Genomic DNA, 20,451 nt, shown 5'->3' with positions numbered 1-20,451 from the left:
TTTTTCCTCCTGCACCACCCCTGTTCACCCTTCTTGTTTTGACCTTCTAGTTTTGACAGTGCTTGTACTGAGGTATACGCTGTTCTTGCTCTAGTAGTTTCTGCTGTATATCTTACTGATGCAAAAAGGGGTATTATACATTTATGTCACTACAGCCAATATTTGCCCCTACTCCAAAAGGCCTATACAAGACTCTTGCTTACAAAGTTTGCCCGGTCCACTCTAAATCCTACCACTTCAGGCAAATCTCTAGGGTAGCAATTCTTAAGCTCATGTATTTCTGCACTGCCTAACCAAATACCTTGAAGGCATTCCTAATTGCACGACTTTCCAGGACAAGAACGGCTAAAAAAAACCCCCAGAAGAGACATTAACTCTCCCTATATTCTCCCTGAATTAAATTTTGCTGGAATATTTTTACGTTCCCTGCTTTCACTATCGTACCCAAATGATTTCTCTCAGAGTTGCATTAAAGAGGTAAAGGCAATGCATTAAATACAATTGTCATTGAGGAACCCAGCAGCCACTTAGGAAGTGAAATGCTGCCCATGTCCTCATCGCAACCACTGCGAACTTCGCCATGTTTCCTGAGCCTGCACTCCACTTCATTCCTTATCACTATCAAAAAGCCTCTACATTCCTCTCGCTGCACGCAACTTTGATGCGTAGCCTGGAGCATCCTCTCCCTCCTTCACATCCATTGTTCTTCTTGCTAGTTTATGTCCCTCTGTATTAACGCTACGGTTATGCTGGTTATCCCCCACATTTCTACTTTGCCAATCAATCCTGTCTTCCTGACACACCACCTTGTCCCGACTACTTACTTATTACCTACATAGGCCTTAAGACATTTATTGCTCATTCCTTTCTTATCTTCCACTTGCTGACCCCTGTTCTTTGACAGACCTTTGCAGGTTTTTGTAGCCCTCTTGGACATTTGTGCCTTTCTATTCCCAGTCTAAACACCTCTTAGGGATGTATTAAAAAGAAAATATGATTACACAACCCTGAAGTGGGTAGGTCACTCGGCAAGGATGCTGCTCGAGTCAAAACAGGTTTAAAATTTCATGTGGCCTTAAGTTCTTACTAAGCTAAAACCAGTTAAGTTAAAAGGTAACATCAGAAAACTCACTCAAACAGCCACATCTTGCCTTAAAGGGTACTATGGACAGATGTTATGAGAGTTTCATAGTCCAGGGAGTGGAGTTTTTAATAGATTGCCATTGATCACTGCAGTTAATTGGATCTTGTCTTCCAGGAGCCAATTCCTCGCCTTCCTGGCAATAGGGTTCATTTTATAACATGGCTGGGATACTTCATAGTATGAAACACTCTCTGGATATACTTTTGAATGCTATGGACCAAGTTACCTTGTCCGTTATTTCGTTACAGCTGCTAGTTTGTGTCCACGCTAGCGAGCAAACGAGGAAGGGAAGGTCTCCTCCTACCTCCTGGAGGGAGCTGCGCCTTTGCCTCCCACAAAGGCTGCCTTTAAAAAACAGGAGATAACCAGCCTTTGCATAGCTCCAGGATAAAGATCTTCCAAGAGTCTACCCACAGAAGAGCATGGCAATTATATTTCAGCAAACTGTAGGATTAAAATATCACTTAGGGAATGGGAAAATAAAGGATACTTAGCAATATTTAAGATCCAGATATTTAAACCACTAGGAGATATTCACCTCAAAGATATTTAAGTTCACGTGCTCCCAACACAGTCAAGATATGTACTAGAGCTTTGCTAAGAGGACACTAGGATCACCAAAAATGCTAGCCTTTTCTTTATGCCATCCCGTCGGAGTCCGGTCCCCCGAAAAGCTCTACCACCACTCACAAAACCCTTTGCAGCTACATAAAGTCACGGACCCAGAGCTGTAGTTGCTACATACCCATCTCCCAGGACCACAGAAGATGAAGACAAGGTCCACTGTCAGGAGACAGGATACTGGGCTAGTAAACCCTGGCTCCAACTTGGTATAAACAATCCTATTTCAGGTCCTTTCCCTCCTGAATTCATGCCTAAGCCCAAGCCTAGGGCACTACATCTCAGATGTTGCCCCCAAACAGATAAAGAGGTTTCACGCCAGTACAGATTCCCAGCTGAAGTCAATCTCCAACATGGCTCAGCGCTGACAGCGTACGATGTCACTGGTCCCTCATACCTACTGTCCCATGGAGAGGTGTGGGAATCTGCAGCTAAAAAGCAGGGCAGCTACCCAAAAAAACTACTTTATTCCCCATTTCGGGGGTGCAGGGACTGTGCTCCATCTATAGGGCAGGTGGCTGGCCTTCAGGGTACCAAACTTCAAGGTTTTAAGGCCTCTGTGATGCAATTCTGCAAAAGCACAAATCCCACCTGAGGCAGTTTTGTTTTGTAGGGTTTAGCCACGATAGACCAAGGTCAGGTTGGACAGGGCTCTGAGCAACCTGCTCTAGTTGAAGATGTCCCTGCTCATGGCAGGGGGGTTGGACTAGATGACCTTCAAAGGTCCCTTCTGACCCAAACCATTTGATGATTCTATGATACTGCAATCGGAGCAAGCCATGTACCATAATCATACAAATGATATGCTGGAGGAGCACACTAACATACCTGGGAGACATTAATTTCAGTTTTGGTATCTTCGCATGGTATTAATACCTCTTCTAGGAATTTCAATCAACAGATTACCAAACAACTTCTAGCCTTGCAAATCTCCGGCTAAAAATCAGTTGATCTCTATTTGTAAAACAATCAGTACACTGAGACTGAACTAGAATTTACCCCAAATATTCTTAATTTCAGTACCACGTCCTTGAGATGAACGCACACGAGTCTCTCACTTTGGGATAAATCCTGCGCCTGCATTCAGAATTGTAGGTCAGCACTTCGAGCGCTGACTTTAAGGTGTCAATATACTGAAGAATCAAGGGAAAAAATATTCTAGAGCTAAGACAGCATTTTGTTAAAAAAAAAAAAAAAAAGATTCTGCTGCTAGGCAAGATCCTAGTAGCCACGTGAAATTGAGTTGAATGACTGGAGACAAGATGAAAGTAGTTACGTGACAGCTGCTTTTCTGCCACACAGACTCTAAAGCCAAAGGCCCACCTTGGGATGGGAGCTGAAAATGCCGAGATAATCCTGAGGGTCTAATGATTTCTGCCATACAGGATCGTCTGAAATGCATTATGAAAAGAGAACGCAAGTGCTCGTATCGCAGTTACGTGGGTGGAGGGAGATACACGAGTCATTGATAACCTTTAATTACTTCGATGTGCAGATTTGCAGCCTTCTCCAGTAGCCTCTGTACGTCCCTTTTCCAAGCTCACAAGTTCTCCAAAAGGAAACCAACTGCAGGACATCTGTTCATGGCACTAGCATATTAAATACACTGCTCTAGCCTCAATTTTCCCCATCGGGGTATTTTGCATCTTTCATTTCTGTGAAAGGGAGCAAAGAAGAGACTCAGAATTCAAGTCTTAGCAGTGGGATCTGAAACAGAGAAGGACTACTCTTAAGCTCAGTCTATTTAGCTTTGCAACTAGCTTGTAGCATCTAACCCCAGGGTGCCAAAATGAAGTATTTTTGTTTCGGTTTTGACTGTATGGGTAGCTATGCATAATGTTTGCAGTTCCCCATGCTAATGGAAAGCAAGCGCGCTTCCATTCTGAAGGCTTGCCTTGTCATCAGCCACCGGAAGGGTGCTTTGAAGCATGCGGTTATACTATGAGACACAAGAACTTATCTGTAGTGCCTGAGTACGTAGGTATTCCTGCAAAATTATACCCCCAAAAGGTTGCTTTGTCCCTAGATAAAAGTCTTAATGAAAGATATTTTCACTCCATAGGGGGAAAATTTATACAGTGTTATCTGCAAGTGTGTTTTTAGCCACATTATCCGCATACTCTAAGTGCAGATGGAGACACATATGCCAGGAGTATCCAAAAGTACATATACAGATTTTTTATATTTCCCTTATTGCTAAAAGGATAGGTACCTCAAGATTCCAATGGCTACAGACCCCTCCATTTGCTTATAAGACACATTGATTCACTAAAGTAACACGCTCGAGGAACAGTCAAATAACGCCCGCGGTGGTGCACGGGCAGGAGCTGATGGAAAGCTCATCCATATTCAGGCAAGATCAGGCGAGACTGTTTATGACCGCACAGCATCCCAAATAGATAGCTACTGCCCATGAATTCCAGCCACGCTTTCCTTCATGTTTTGGAGCACTATCTCTAACCATCTTCGATCCACTTTTGGAGCAACCTTCAACAAGTTCCCATTTAACAGACAGGAACGTTCACAAGTACGCCTAGTAGTACTGGCCTTGTGAAACGAGGCAGCCACGGCGAGACGAATATAACCTGTGGCTTACAGGACTGGATCAGATGCTTCCTACGTAGAGAAGCATCAGACAATAGAGGGTTCTGCTGCCAAACCTGTTCCTCCTGCACACCAAGCTTGGTTTCTTCCAAGGGTTTGTATTAGTCTCCTGTTTGGAGTGTCATCTTTTCAGAAGACAACCTGGGGGACTGTGCAGATGACAAAACAAGCCCTGGTTTCCCCCCACTGCATTATCCTATGTTCCTCCTATAGTCTTCTGCACACAAGGCCGCCTCAACCTCATTCTGCACTCTGCTTTTAGTAGTGAACAGTCAACCTTGTTCCCAGACCTGAATTTTCAGTCTCCACTACAAGACCTTACTTTTTAACACTGTTAAAACAACTCATAGAAGAGCTGCTTTTGTTAAGAGTCTTGCCTCAGGTTGGAAGTCCATCCCATGGTAGTGAAAAGGAGCAGCGGAGAACATCAGCGTTAGAAGCAGAGGTGACGCAGAGGTGCAGGGATTTGCCAAGAAATCATTTATTCTTGAGAAAAGGCTGCAACAATTGAGTTGTTGAATTTCTAGAACAGATTTTGAGTAAGGCAGGCATTGTACCTTCTCAATCCAGGTGGCTTTAAAACCCTGATCAACACATTCAGAACAAGTCTCCTCTTCTTACAGAGCCTATTCCCACTTCTATTTGTAATGAAAAGCTCTGTCCACGCACCTTCTCCCTTCCAACTGAAGAAGAAAGGTGCATTGCTTAGGCGAGCTCAAGTTTGACAGAAAAATAATTACTGCAGAGGCACTTGTCATGGTTTGAAGTTCTAAGCACGTTACTTACCTTGAACAAAGACCTAGAGAACTTCCTACTACAAAAAAAAAGTCTAAACCAGAAAATGTGCTAAGGTGTTCTCTAAACCACTTTTTTTTTTTCAGGGGGGGATATTTTTTGAGCACATGCTCCACCTACTTCCACACATACGATCCACTGCACTGAACAGTCACACTACAATATAGATTCCTCAAGGTGACATTAAGGAGACATTAGATATGCAGAACTAGAAGGGGAAAAGAAAAGGCTTCTAAATGAAAGCAGTGTTGATGTACTCATTTGCAATTTTTCCGTACAGCCTTATAGCAGTGCTGTTAGGAGCTCTGACAGATTCAACAGCATCTCTTGAAAATGGCACAGAAGGTGGAAGTAGGGAACCGAACGCTCTCTGCAGCCTTGGGTGGGGCAGGGGGGTGTAATGAAAGTCCTTTGAATCTGAAATTTATAAAACCAAAGAGCTTCCTATACGCTTTTGCTACCCCACTGCTCAATTTCATCAAGCCACACTCAATTAGGGACACACTCATCATGATGCAAGCTACTCTGGTCCTGGTGTCATCCACACAGGAGACTGCAAGTCAGCAATGCAAGACCTCCACCCCAGCTGAGCTTGCTGCGACCCAGCAAGCAGAGTTTCTCACCCATGCACGGCAGAGCCTGAGTCAGGAAGCTCCATCAAGGTCCAGCACCTCACTGTCAGTGCTGCGTGTCTTCTGCACCAGAGCTGGATTATCATCAAGGCAGCTCGGAGCACTAGGAGAGCAAACGTCTGCCTGCAGCCTTCTCCAGAAACATACCTTTGGTGGCCACTGCTCAGCCAGTCCCAATGCATAGCTCTGCATGGAGATCCTTCTAAACTGTGGCCTTTCAGAACTTAAAGGGAGCTGATAAAAAAAGATGGGACAGAGTTTTTAGCAGGGCCTGTAGCGATAGGACAAGGGGGAATGGTTTTAAACTAAAAGAGGGGAGATTCAGACTAGATCTAAGGAAGAAATGTTTTATGATGAGGGTGGTGAAACCCTGGCCCAGGTAGCCCAGAGAGGTGGTCGATGCCCCATCCCTGGAAACATCCAAGGTCAGGTTGGACGGGGCTCTGAGCAACCTGCTCGAGTTGAAGATGTCCCTGCTCCTTGCAGGGGGTTGGACTAGATGACCTTCAAAGGTCCCTTCCAGCCCAAACCATCCTATGATCCTAAATGGCAAGTCCCAGTGCATAACTCTGGATGGAGATCCTTCTAAATGGCGAGTCCTGCCTAGTGCAAGGAAGCAAAGAAGCACCTTCCTGCTCTCTCCAAAGCCAGGCAAAGGAAAAAAACCCGAGCTCTACCAGTCCCAGTGCTTTGATACTACTCTTGGACATTGACTGGCATACCGAGATACACCTGCTCTTATTTCCCACAGCAGGCCTTAGGTAGAGGTCAAAAAGTTGAAGGGAAGGTTTTGTAGGAACTGGAGAGGTAGAGGAAGCGTCACCTTTCAAATAAGCATTGAGATACCTTGCCATGAAGGAGAAAGGCAGGAAACCCACCGGGGACATTGCAAAGGGGATGGGTTTCAAATGACTCAGACCTCAGTCTCCTTCCCACCTTCAAAAGGAAAACTGCATTAAAAAGAAAGCTTGCCGAGTGAACGGCTCTTTAGGTGTTCAGCTGCCAGCGCGGTGGATGTCCTTGAGAGACAACCACCAGAAGCCCGAGGTAGCTCCTGCAACTTGAGCAACCTCTTGTTCTCTTCCCCATGCTCCCTTTTTGCAATACCCACAGCAACGCAGGCTGCCAGGGACCGTGGGGAGCCGACCTGCTCCCTTCTCCGTACAGCAACTAGATTTAACTCCAGCGAGGGCTGAAAGATGATCTCAACTCAAAAAAAAAAAAAAAAAAACAAAAAACCCACCAAAACCCCAAGCAGCAAGTAGCAGAGGTCATGCTTAATCAAGCGGATGCAAAGCAGAGAAATCAGAGTCCAGCAGCCTCAGCAAACAACCTCCTCCGTGCTCGTTTCACCCAAATCCCACTATTTTTCTGGGAAGTGGAAGAAAACCACACGCCTCCCCGAGAGCCTGCTGATCTGGTCAGAGATGCGTGCACACAAATCCCTCAACTCCTCTGCTCCAAACAGTGATTTTCCTGCCTGGTGTGGTTTTTTTTTTTTTTTTCCCCCCTCTAATTCTTCCCAAGGGTTCCTGACCACATTAAATGTTGCCAGAGTAAGAGGCGTTTGTGTTTTTGTTATATTATTATTTTTTTTAAAGCCTCAGCCACTGCAGTGCACCAGGCACATGGAGAAGTCTCTACAGGATTTCTCCTGTCCCTGCCTTTGAGGGGACATGGATTCACAGATGCACACGTTAGATTAAAGGGAGCAAAGAAGCTTATGAAGCAGAACAACAGCATCCAGAAAGCCAACTTCAGGTTGGCAACAGGATTCAGAAAGTACTTAAGAGACAGCCTAATTACTAATAAAACCGATGATACATCCGTACATCCTCCAAAGCCTTGCGTGTGTGCTCAGTGCGCTGCTTGGCCAGCTTGAGATGCGTTCCTCAACGTGAGTAATTTAACAGATGGACACCAAAGAAAAATGAAAACCCGCAGCATACCGAAAGGAAGCAAGGCAGGCTCTTCAAGAAACAGCATTTTCCCTTTCGAGTCCACGTGTAACTCTGCATCTCAGCAAGCTGCCAGGGACAGTGCGTTGCTGTTTCATTTGTATTCTTTTAAAGGATTTAGACTTCAAAAGAGGGACTATTTGTCTAAACATCTTGGACGGACTGTGGGTTGACTCTAGTAACCTGAATTCCACCATTATTTAAAACACACCCTATTGTCCATCCTTCTCTGCTAGAAAGGAGACTGCCACATTGCAGTCAATAAGCGATTGCACTTTTCCATCTAATGCAATGATCTCTCCCAACTGTGTGCGAAGTGCTCTCAGGCTTGCAAGAAGCGCTACAGAAAGATCAATAAAAATCATAATACTATAGCTTCAATTCGCACAGTAAGTAACGTTTCCGGATGGTGAAAAGCTTGGGTTTCCAAACACGTTGCCCGTGGAAGTCATTTACATTCAAGCAGAGCGCAGAGCAGAGAGGGAAGATCAATAAAAATGCAACGAGGCAGACAGAGAAATGTCATCACCTCGGGAAGAGGCAGCCCAGAAACCGCGTGCATCCGACAAGAGCACAAATGGACCAGACATGCGTGTTTTCTGTAGGGGCTACACCGTAAGGAAGGCATCTAGCTTCAACGCAGAGCTTTTTCTATACTCCTCAGTGGTAAAGAGGAAGGGGACTGCATGGTCAAAACCAGTTGTGGCCCAGAGAGCTGAGGTCCCAGGCTCCAGTATCACTTTACCACATGACTTTTAACACATCGAGGTCTCTTCTCATCTGTAGAATGGGAACAGCATTTCATAGAATCACACAGAATCATATAGGTTGGAAAAGACCTTTAAGATCATTGAGTCCAACCGTAAACCTAACACTGCCAAGCCCACCACTACACCATGTCCCTAAGCACCTCATCCAAACGTCTTTTAAATACCTCCAGGGATGGCGACTCCACCACTTCCCTGGGCAGCCTCTTCCAATGCAATATACTTACATATACGCATATAGGCAGACGCAGAATACGTCCATCCTCAGCACTACGGCAAGGTCAGAAATCCTAAGTTTCAGTATACAACACTGCATTTTTATCCAATGTTTACTGAGGTTTTTACTCTAATTTATAATCCCGGTCCCTATGCACAGCACTATTATAAGAGAAGAGCAGCCTGCAAGCCACCTTTAGGTCAAGTATCGACTGATCCAGGGCTGGCTAAGTCACCGGTGGCCGTAACACCAGCAAGCCCCCAGCATCCTTCCTCTATGCCACATTCAAGGCCAGATATCACTAATCCCCTGCTCCTTACACCCCACCCTCCCTTCCGGCAAGGGTTTTTTTCCCAGTCAAACTGTGTTTTAAAAAGTCAGCACTAACGAGCAAACTTTAACATTAACCAGAAGTCAAAAAGCTCTGCTCCCATAGCAGAAACATAACTTACAATCAATGTTCAATCCAGGAACAAAACCTTCTAGGATCACGCTGTCTGTAAAATACAATAAGCAAAGCCTTCTCCCTCTGACAGTCTATTTCAGGCCTCATTTGCTGCAAGTTTTATGAGATGTTAATCAACAATCAAAAATTTCCACATCTTTCACTGCAGGAATAGTGGTTTCTGCTCTCTAAATTACACCACTGGGTTACCACACGTCACAGTTAATGAGCCCTCTCTGCCCGTTTCCATCTCCTTCCCATTTATTGTTTAAAAACACTTTAACAATTTGAAAACAATTTTTTTTTTTTCCATTTGAGAGCGCAGAGATGAGGATATCCAGTTGCCTGTCAACCAGCTGGGACAGTACCGAAAGTCAGAGTGATGTATTTGGCTCCCTAGAAATTGGGCATCCGTAAGGACTGCCTCTTGCAGAGCTGTTTGTGAGAACACTTAAAGGGCAGGAGCAACCCCAACAGCAAAAGGAGGAAAATAAGTACAATCACCAGACCTATTAAGGCCAGAGAAACAGCAAGGGATGCAGAATTTGAGAAACGAGGCACCTCCCATTGTAACAGCACAATGTGGCTCTTTCACTGCTAGCCAGGAGCTGGTAAACTGAGAAAACCAGCTTTGGGGGTTCCTGCGAGCAATTTAAGGAGTAACGACTAATTCCAAGGGCACGGTGCAGATGCTGTCTAGAGAGTGCTCCACTTCTCTTCCCCTCGGCACCTGATGTACATTTATCCCTCGCTTGCTTCTTGGCAACTGGAATTAAAAATAGCCAGCCTGGCTTAGTTGCAAAGTGAAAAAAGAAAAGTATTACAGCAGAAATGTTTATTTTTGAGAAGAGACAGAGGAGGAAGAGGAAAGGTCTAGGTTCAATACGCTATCTAGAGCATGTAAGGAAATAATCACTGAAGCAAAAATGCAGAAGGGAGAGCCTGGCTGCTGAAGACAGGAACAAGAAATTATTTTTTAAAGGTACTGGAGGGAAGAGATCATCCTAACTTTTGTAGTTATCTTAATCAGTAGCCAAAATGAAGTTCTCACTGATATTTACTATCTGGGGCAAACATATCCAAATAAGCATGCCATAAAAACGCTGCTGTACAGTGACAGGGGCTACAGTCAAGCCTAAAAATCCTACGCCTGACAATTTACAATCCCTAAAAATCCTACAGCTGATGATTTACGATCCATCCCCCAGAGCCAGTCCCTTCCACGGCTCTGCCGCACCGTCAGGGAATGGGCAGCCCTACTGGATTATACGTAAATTTTACTCCTGGAGTCAGCCCAGTCCCTACAGACTTCTCGGTTGTATTCAGTGGTTTCGTTTCGGTTTGTGGGTTTTTGTTTAAAGGTTGTTGGGTAGGGGTTTTTTGTTTGTTTGTTTTTTAAATCGTGTATATTCACAAGTTACTAGAGGTGAGCTTCTAAACCCTTCATCTTTCAGAAGAGGAACAACACACCACAAGTCTTTGGTCTTAATACTAGTTGATTGCCAGAATGGTTTGAGGACTTGAGCCTTGCCCAAACCAGCATCAAACCAAGATACCTACTCATGAGACACTGTGTCTACTATCTAGATTATAGTTTACTTAGAAACTTACCCAGAAAAACTTGCCCTGGATCTTCAGCTTCACCAGCCTAAATGCAGATTGAGCAGTCAGAGCAGACTGACCCAGGAGAAATAATGGCCAGGTCAGTTGACCTGAAGAAGGAGAAACCACAACAGGATACTGCCGGAACAGGGATTTAGGAAGGTGCTCCTATCTAAAGGAATTACTTTGCAAGGGGGGGAGTTGTCTACACCAACACGCTGCACGTTTTTACAGCTCAAGACTTCAACCCCACAAACGTTTCCCAGATGACAACCCCCACGTGGTGGCAGGAGCTGATGGCATGCAGCTTAAGGACTTGTTCAAGACCAAAGTAGGTCACCTTCAAATCCAGGTACAGAACTGTGGATTCACCTAATCCTCCAGGATAGCTCCTCACAAAGCTTTAAACAGGCACAAAGTTGAGACAACTCATTCCCTGGAGCTCTACCCAAGAACATCAGGCTTATCCTTAGAGAGGACCTACGTGATGCAACAGGCCTCCTCTACCTTCCTACTAAAGGAGGGTCACATTGGTCCATATGACAAGATTTTCTAATGCTTTGTCCAGTCTAAGCTGAAATATTTCAGCAAACAAGACTCCATCATTTCTCTAGGTAGAAGGGTTTCACATGCAGCCTGGACATCCCTTATCCCTCCCTGGAAGTGTCCAAAGCCAGGTTGGATGAGGCTTTGAGCAACTTGATCTAGTGGAAGGTGTCCCTGCCCATGGCAGGGGGGTTGGAACTAGATGATCTTCAAGTCCCTTCCAACCCAAACCATTCTACAATCCTGCCAGGACCAGCTTAAGGATTTTGGAGACACGGAGTCCTAATTGAGAGATGGAGTTTGTAGATATCACAACCACAGGCAATAAGGCAGCTTTCAACTGTGGCTGAAAGCCACAGCTCTAAAGATAAGTTATGTACAGACAGGCTGCTGGGATTGTCCCAGATTTTACCAGGTTTTTTTAATATTAAAGAGGTGAAGGAGCAGCTCTGTAAACAGGCCAGCAAAACAAACATGCACCAGGTCTACGACCAGCGGCACCGCGCTCCCGAGCAGCTCTGCCCTTGCGCAGGGCTGTTTGACAACACACGCCCAGGAGGTCTGACGTCAAACCGATCGCGCACACGCAGCTGTTATTTTCCTATTTTTCAGAAGCCAGGCATCCAGAAAAAGCAAGCATTTCCCATAAAATACTTTAAAAAAATTATTATTATTTTTAGACAGGATCTGGGATTCGACTACATTATTTAAAGCATCTGGAAACCCTAGAACTAGCTTCTCCAACCCATCAGCTTTCTCAATCATCAGGTCTAGGCCCTATATTCTTGCTTCAAGATGATGTTATTTTACCACTCATATAGTTATAACCCACAATCACAGGTCCAAAATGCCCAATATAGGCTAGGGAGAAGGAGGCAGAAGGGATATACTTTGAAATCAGAATAAAAAGCTGGCCTTGTTATCCACGCAACCTATATCATCTCACTGCTCTTATGTTGCCAAGTTTGTTAGCGCACATAAACACATCTTCATTCATCTTCATAAAGCTGGTCAAGAGTACGTCCGGCATCACTGTTAAGTTTAACAGCTGCAGCAGCTGTCTAGGACTAACCATAAAACCCACTTCGTGGTTGCAACCAGGGTAGAAAGTGGCTCCTGTCCCAACACGACAGCAGCAGCAAAAAAAATTCCCCCAAATCAAAATAAAAGCTGTGCACCCACCAATCACACGCTCACCACCACGGGTATTGGGAAAATCCTTTGTGAAATGCAACGTCAGTCAGGATTTGGACAACCTTCAACGGTCCAGACTTCAGCAATCTCTCTGCTTCCAACCTTTTACAGTTGGACTCGATGATCTTAAGGGTCTTTTTCCAACCTAAATGATTCTATGATTCTCTGACCCCTCCTCGCTTCCACCGTCCCAGCAGCAAGTCCCACGGCACGCGACGGCGGGACCCTCCCAGCAAAGATCCTGCCGGCACCCGATTTAAGCACATTTATCCTCCTGCATCTATTCACCCACCTTTTATTCGGCTGCAAGCTACAAAGCTCTGGGCTCTTGGCCAACTGGCTGCACCTCCTCTCTCTCGCTCCCTCAGAGCTGCAGGTTACAGGAGACTATGGCATTTCTGCTTCTCTTATTAGGACAGTTAATGACCTAATTTAAGCCATGTAGAGTATACCCAGGAATTACAGTTACAGGCTCCTCAAAGTGAACAATAAATCACAGAAATTCAGCTGCGAGCACTGCTCGGGCACCTTTACATCAGCAATATTAATTTTACCAGGAGGACAGTAAGTTTGCTCCCTCCCCTCTTTTTAAGCCACTGACGAATCTTGATGTCTTGCTAGCAGCCTTGTTTGAAAAGCTCCTTTGAACCCATCTCCAGCTCCTTTGGAAGAGAGCTACATGAAGACATCTGGCTCGCAGACAGGCTAGACCTTGGTTTTGTCTTGGTCTGCAGCAGGAAGAATACAGCAACCATAGATTTTGGTGGGAAATACCCCATCAGCAGCTCCTTTAGCATCAGAGCAAAGACTTCCCTAGAGATTGAGAGCCTCAACATATGCCTTTCCTCCCAAAGGAAGAGCACTGAATTTCTCTCTCCCAAGGGTATTAGCATAACTCAAGTCATTGGGATTAACATTAAAGAGTCATTTAGACTTGAAAGCCATCCCAGGTACCGGAGGAATGAGGTGCGCTGCCGGCAGCGATTCAAAAACTCTGGTGCAGAGTTAGATTAATCCAAATTTTAGGCTGGGAAGATAGCTCCTCATCAGCTGAGCGTATGTACCGGCCAAGACACACAGAAAAGAAGTTACCGGTTGCTGATGGGCAAGGATCTACAAAACCCCAGGGGAGATGTCTGTGCTTCCCTTTGACGGGAGGAAGGGTAACTCTGCTAGATGTCTTGAGCCCTCCCTCTTGCACCCATCCTAAGGGATGGGGGAGAAATATATAGCTTCTCCCTTCCAAAAAAAAAAAAAAAAAAAAAAAGGTGTACAGCATGGAACAATACTCGGTAACAGAACTACAAGAGGCATTTATCAGTCAACGTAAGATCACATCTTGCAAGCATAAGCCAAGATCTCACATCCACAGACTAATTCACATCCACAAAAACCAAATACCCAAGTACTGTCAGCCTCCCCTCCCCTCCCCAAAGTCAGCAGCGAGGCAGTTTGCAGCAGCCAGATGATGGAATCGCGAGGGTGTTGCTTCCCCCTAGCACCACAGAAATCAGCTCTCAACGTCGCTGCAAATGAAGGCAACAGATTTTTCAGCAAGGTGCAATCACGCTGTTTTTAACGATCATGTGGTATATTAACATTCAGCCGCAGCTACCGCCTGGGCAGACGCTTCATGGAGGAGATCAACCAACCAGCCATGGATGGCAGCGGCAACGGCACGGCCACCGATGCCGCCCGGGTGGCACGAAGCACAGTCTCACACCTTGCTTACAACCGGTCCAGATACACCCAACCAGAGGCGCACCCCTGTCCAAGCCACCTGCTGCTTGCAGGTACCCAAGAGCTCACACCAAGCTCCCCAATTTCATTAATTTTCTTTTAAAAACATTTTTTTTTTCCCCTTAAGCCCACCCAGCTGCATGTGCCAGGTGAGGTACTGGAGCACAGCAGCTGCAGGTTTATCTGTAGAGGTCACCCAAGGGTTGATTAAACTGCTATCGCCAAGGATGGAGGGGAGGGAAAAAAAAAAAAAAAAAAAATTCCCATCCTGCAATTTTTGCAGCCGGAGAATGCAGGTCTGGGGAAGCAGCAGAGCAGCGCAGAGAGTGGGGAAAAAAAAAAAAAAAAAAAAAAAAAAGAAAATCCAACCAGCGGCTCGCCATCCACTGCACATGTGAAATAAATAAATCCCATTCCAGCACAAACACCACAACTCGGCCATTTCTCTCCCCTCCAAGACCAGTGCATCCCCCCCTCCACCTCTGTGCTCCCTTGCTGCAGCCCCACCACCCACCTCCCCCAGCCCCATCCCTGCATCCACACCCACTCGCACGCCACCCTGTGTCCCCCCCCCCATGCACCCCCCCTTCACTCTGCCACACCTTACACCTCCATAAAAATACCCCCTTTGCCTGCATCCCATGGGGGGGGATCCATCCCATCCGTAACCCCCCCTGCAGAGCATCCACAGGGAGCAGGATGGGGTTGGATCCAGCCTTTCTATAACCCCCCCCTCAGAGGGAGCAGGATGGGATCCAGCCCCTCCATACCCACCCCACCCCCCGCCCCCCCGACACGGGGGAGCAGGGTGGGATCCAGCCCCTCCATAGGGAGCAGGTTGGGATGCAGGGATCCAGCCCCCCCCCCCCCCCCCTTTGCCAATGCACCCCTGGAAATCAGGGTGGGGTTGGGATCCAGCCCACCCCCCCACTGCAACCACAGGAAACCAGGTGGGTGCATCCAGCCCCCCCCCCCATGCACCAAAAGCAGGGGGGGGATGTGGGGAGGGGGCAGAGTGGGGTTGGGATTTTGGGATTCGCCCCCCCACACCCACAGAGAGCAGGGTGGGGTTAAGATCCAAACCTACACCATGCAGAGCAGGTGGGGATGCCCCCGCCCCCCCCCCAAAAATCAAGGTGGTGCTGACACCCATCCCCCCCAATATACACCCAGAAGGATGAGGAGAGGAGGAAACACCCCCTCCCCAAAAAGAGGCACAGATGCCCGCCAAGGTGGGTGTGTGTGTGTGTGGGGGGCAAACACCCTTCGAGGCACCTCAAAGAGGTGGGGGCACCCCCATAACCCCTATATAGATATATATGGGGGGGGGGGACAGGGAAGGTCCCCCCCGGGGGTAATAAAAAGCTGCCCAGACCCCCCTCAGCGCCCCCGGGGGGGCCTTTGGCCCCCCCGGGGGCGCTGAGGGGGGTCTGGGCCGCTTAGGACAGGGGGAGCAGCCCCCAAACTCCCCCCCTCGTAGGCCCCAGGCCCCTCAGAGGGCTCAGGCCCCTCAGAGAGCTCAAGCCCCCCCCACCTCAGTACCCCCCCCCCGCCCCAACCCCACCCCGCGGTGCCGGTTCTCACCTCTCCGCCATGTTCCCGGCGGCCCTACCGCTCGGCGGTGGCCCCGGCCCCGGTTCGGCCTCCCATGGCCCCCCCGGCGACCGACCGACCCCCCCCAGTTGCCCCGCGGCCGCCCCGCCGCCGACTGAGGCCGGCGCTCGCGCCGCGGCCCCGCCGCGTCCCGCCGTCACCAGCGACAACGGCGGCGCCGCCAATGGGGAGAGGCGGAGGGGGCGGAGCCGGGAAGCTCCGCCACGCCCCCTCCCCCGCCTCAAGCCGCGCCCCCCTCCCCGAAGGAGTGGGCGGGGCGAGCCGCGAGGGCTGATGGGAGTGGTAGTTCGGCGGCGGGCGCGCAGCGCGCATGCGTGGGTGAGGCGCGGTGCGCATGCGTGGATGGGGGCACACGCGTGTGCGCGGGGACGCGCGCCGGCAGCGCACACGCGTGTTCACACACCTATATGCATGCATTGCACGCCTATAGACGCGTCACAGTGCACGGGCGTGCACGCGCGGCCCACGTGCCGGCGTCGCAGGCGTGTAGACAGACACGCGTGGACACGCGTGCCCGCGCACGTGCGTGTAGGGCGCACGCTGCGCGCGCGCGTGCGCACACGCGCAGATATACCTAACTGCCAGCGCAGCGTGCGTTAACGTACGCGCACGTAGGCACGCGACCCACGGCGCGCGCACCTATAGCGCTCGCACGTACATGCGTGTGCACGGACACGGCGGACCTGCGGCTCCGCACACGCGTGGAGGTGAACATATATGTTACATATACCCACCGCCCGCGTGCGTACACACACGTGCACGCTTACGCGCTGCCTATAGGTGCGCGCGGTGCCCATACGTCTCCACGCACGCGCACGTGTGACGGCCGACGCGCTGCCCACGCGCGCACGTATGGACGCGCACGCGACCTGCGCTCCCATTAGCTCACGCACATCACACGCGTGTGCGCGCGCACCCTGCGCCCCACAGCACCTTGTGACCCAGAGGGCCCCCGGGACCTGCACCCCACAGTGACCCCCTGCACCCCACAGACCCCCCCCGTTCCCCCCTGCACCCCACAGCTCCCTGTGGGACCTGTGCACCCCACTGCACCCCACAGTGACCCCCTGCACCCCACAGACCCCCCCTGCACCCCACAGCTCCTCGTGGGACCTGTGTCCCCCTGCACCCCACAGCCCCCCTGTGGGACCTGCACCCCCCTGCTCCCCCCTGCACCCCACAGCTCCCCGTGGGACCTATGCACCCCACTGCACCCCACAGCACCCTGTGACCCACAGGGTCCCTGGGACTTACACCCCACAGTGACCCTCTGCACCCCACAGACCTCCCCTGCACCCCACTGCACCCCACAGCTCCCCGTGGGACCTGTGCCCCTCCTGCACCCCCCTGCACCCCACAGCTCCCTGTGGGACCTGTGCACCCCACTGCACCCCACAGTGACCCCCTGCACCCCACAGACCCCCCCCCGCACCCCACTGCACCCCACAGCCCCCCTGTGGAACCTGAGGCCCCCCTGCACCCCACACCCCCCTGACCTCCACCCATACGTACGTACCCAGTCCCGCCCTGGTGTCACTGGGATGGATGGGGATGGCGACCCCAGCTTGGGGGTCCCCGCTGCGCTTTGTCCCCTCCAGTCTAAACCCTTCTCTTACCAGCCTGGTTTCACCTCATTCAATCCATTTCCCATCACCTCCCTCCTCCTTCTCCATCAGGTGTTTCCTCGCCGTGATGCCCATCAGCACCTCTCCACGCCATCCCCCTCTTCGTGGGGGGCCTGAGCACCCCAAGGATGAAGCCCAAAATGGTTGGGGGACACACACACACATCTCCGATGAGGGACACCTGGCCGGGGTGACACCTGGGTTGAGGACACCAGAAGAGCTTGGAGCAGCTTTTGCCCCCCGCCCAAATATGTGGGGATTGCATTACTAAAGGAATTGGGAGAAGCAGGTCATGGGCTTCAATTTGTCAGGAGGGGACAAGTTCGGTCACGGTACGAAACCACCCACAAAACCTTTTATTACCTTTCAAGCCCCAGCGTAATTCCTGACTTGCAAATTTGAAGGAATTTGGCCGACTGTCCTGACTGTCTCACCAGGATGGTGTTGGCGTCGGCATCTCCAGCACAGGGGTGCCTGGGGCTCCTGGGTGCTCATGTAATGCTCTTTGCCACGGCCGTAACATCTTGTTGATGTTCAACCGGTGGCTTTTTGGAGCAGAAAGAGCCAAGAACATCATATTTTCTCCTCCAAGCTCCTTTGAGATGTGCACGGTGCAGGTCAGAGCCTGGGAAATGGTGAGTTATCAACGTTTTGGTGTTCTCCTGGTGGCTTCTTTCTCCTGCTGCTTCAGATTGACGTTGAGCTTGTGGGTTATTTTTTTGGCAAACATTTAGTTTTGGGCTGTTATTAATTTTTTTTTATTTCATCTGATTTATACAGAATAAAAAAGCAGTTACCTCCTTCCCCCTCAGGCACCCTGATCCAAGAAAGACCACTGCCATCATCTTCACTCATGCCAATGAGAGATGTGATCCTGCACAGAGGCTGCTGGAAACCAAGGTGATTTGGTCCACGTGCTCTTCATCGCAACCTCAGAAGACATCTGGTGAAGGAATTGGAATAAAACCAGCCCCAAAACATGTGCCTGGATGAGCTCAACGTGAATGTGCGCCTGATGGGACGGGCCATGGAGCAGTTTTGTGGTACATCCGAGGCAGGGCTCTGGTCTCCAATGACAGCTTTACTGGAGGACACCATCCCCTGCTTCAGCGGGGTCACCTTGTGTGACCTCAGGGGTCTGACCTCAGCAGTGAATGACCTCAGCAGTGACTGGGTCAGCCTTAGTTACTCCAGGTTCTACCCCAGTAACCACCAGTTTGCATCCTTGGAGGACCAGCGTGGGCTTGGCAATCCATGCAAGGAAAACAAACTTGAAGACCAGAAGGATTTAGGGCTAACCCAAAATCCCCACCCAACATTATTCCTCCATTCCTCAGCCACAAAGTTGTCCAGGACCTTCGTCTCCAACCCTTTGGAGCTGAGGGTCAAAAGCAGCTCCACGACACCCACCCAAAACCTTGGGACAGCAGAGCAGAGCCTGGTGCGGGCAGGGATGTCTTCTCCTCTGTAATCGGTGCATTAGCTGCAGCATTGATCTAGGACGTGGTGACGTGAAGGCACGTGTCCCTGACTAACCCTGGTGGTCACTCGTCCCAGGGTAGGCTGATCCGTGCCACTGTGGTCTGGAGGGGACAGCAGGCACAAGCTGGTGTCTGTGAGTCACATCGGTGGTGGAGCTGCTCTTCTCCGTGTTCCCGCTTACATCCTTGGGGAAGGATAACACCACCATGATGCATGTGATGATCACGCAAGCCCATCTGCAAATTGGTCTTCTTCCTAACGAGGCAGCGGGGAGACCCCAGGCCTGAAGGGCAGCGATGGGCAGGGGGTTTAGCCAGGTTGTCCCCAGCCAGGGTTGACCACTGCTCCAGGATTGCTGACCCATGGAGTGGTGCACAACCTACCTTTGATTTAGTTTGATCTCTACATCCACGCTTTGTTAGAGAAAGGACGGAGAAGGTAAATGGCTTGGAGGGACAGAATTGCGTGACCGTGCCACCCCTCACTCTAGGGAGCAGCTCAAAACTCTCGTTGCAGTTAGGAGCTGGATGGCCACAAACTGAGTCTCCCTGAGCCCACCTTGCTCCCCTGGCTTCGAGCAGGTTTCTCTGCCTAGCGTGGCTCAGCAGATCCATCCCACGGCAGGTCCCACAGAGAACATCCTTTCTCCTTCAACTCTGCTTTTTCCAACAACTGCTGCAGAGCCTGTCTCATGCTTTCTGATGGGTCTCGCAAGCATCGGGGAAGGGGCTTCACCATCATCCCCATAACTGGTACATGAGGGGAGGCTGTGGGATGATCAGAAATTTCCCTTTCAGCTCTTCTACTTTTCACAGGCCACTTCTTCCCCCCTGCCACCTACCTCGAGCCGGAGAGGGGGCTTCTAGGTCCCACACCCAAACATGGGCAATTTAACAGCACCAAGAGGGAGCAGCCAGAGATGGAGACAGCCACTCTGGGGACATGCTGTGGTCCCAGCAGCCACTTGCTAAAAACTCAAAGGATCACAGAATGGTTGAGATTGGAAGAGACCTCTGCAGATCAGCTGGTCTGACCCTCCTGCTCAAGCAGGGCCACCTAGAGCCGGTTGCCCAGATGGCTTTTTAATGTCCCCAAGGATGGAGACTCCACAGCCTCTCTGGGCAACCTGTGCCAGTGCTTGTCACCCTCGCAGTAAATCTGTGTTTCCTGATGCTCTGAGGGAACCTCCTGTGCTTCAGTTTGTGCCTATGGCCTCCAGTCCTGGCACTGGGCACCACTGGAGAGACCCTGCTCTGTCCTTTACGCACCCTTCCCTCAGGTACTTAGAGACATTGATGAGATCCCCCTGATCCTTCTCTTCTCCAGGCTAAAGAGTCCCAGCTCTCTCAGCCTTTCCTCACATGAGAGATGCTCCAGTCCCTTCATCATTCCCTTGGCCCTTCATTGGACTCTCTCCAGTATGTCCACATCTCTCTTGTACTGGGGAGCCCAGAACTCGACACAG

At 49.7% G+C, this 20,451-nt stretch overlaps 1 protein-coding gene across 1 annotated transcript in view; it reads right to left on the bottom strand.

Moving 5' to 3' along the window:
* Window positions 1–15,968, bottom strand: part of ARHGAP39 (Rho GTPase activating protein 39) — a 152,031-nt gene extending 136,063 nt beyond the window's left edge. Inside the window, exon 1 of the mRNA XM_075495405.1 lies at window positions 15,850–15,968. Coding sequence (XP_075351520.1) covers window positions 15,850–15,860 — 11 coding nt within the window. The 5' untranslated portion in view covers window positions 15,861–15,968. The remainder of the gene's footprint in view (window positions 1–15,849) is intronic.
* Window positions 15,969–20,451: the final 4,483 nt, after the last annotated feature.

Source organism: Mycteria americana, chromosome 2, assembly GCF_035582795.1.
Source record: "Mycteria americana isolate JAX WOST 10 ecotype Jacksonville Zoo and Gardens chromosome 2, USCA_MyAme_1.0, whole genome shotgun sequence".
In the NCBI taxonomy this organism is placed as follows: domain Eukaryota; kingdom Metazoa; phylum Chordata; class Aves; order Ciconiiformes; family Ciconiidae; genus Mycteria; species Mycteria americana.
The sequence above is the reverse complement of the archived record's forward strand: the minus strand, read 5'-3'. Positions and strand labels throughout refer to the sequence as shown.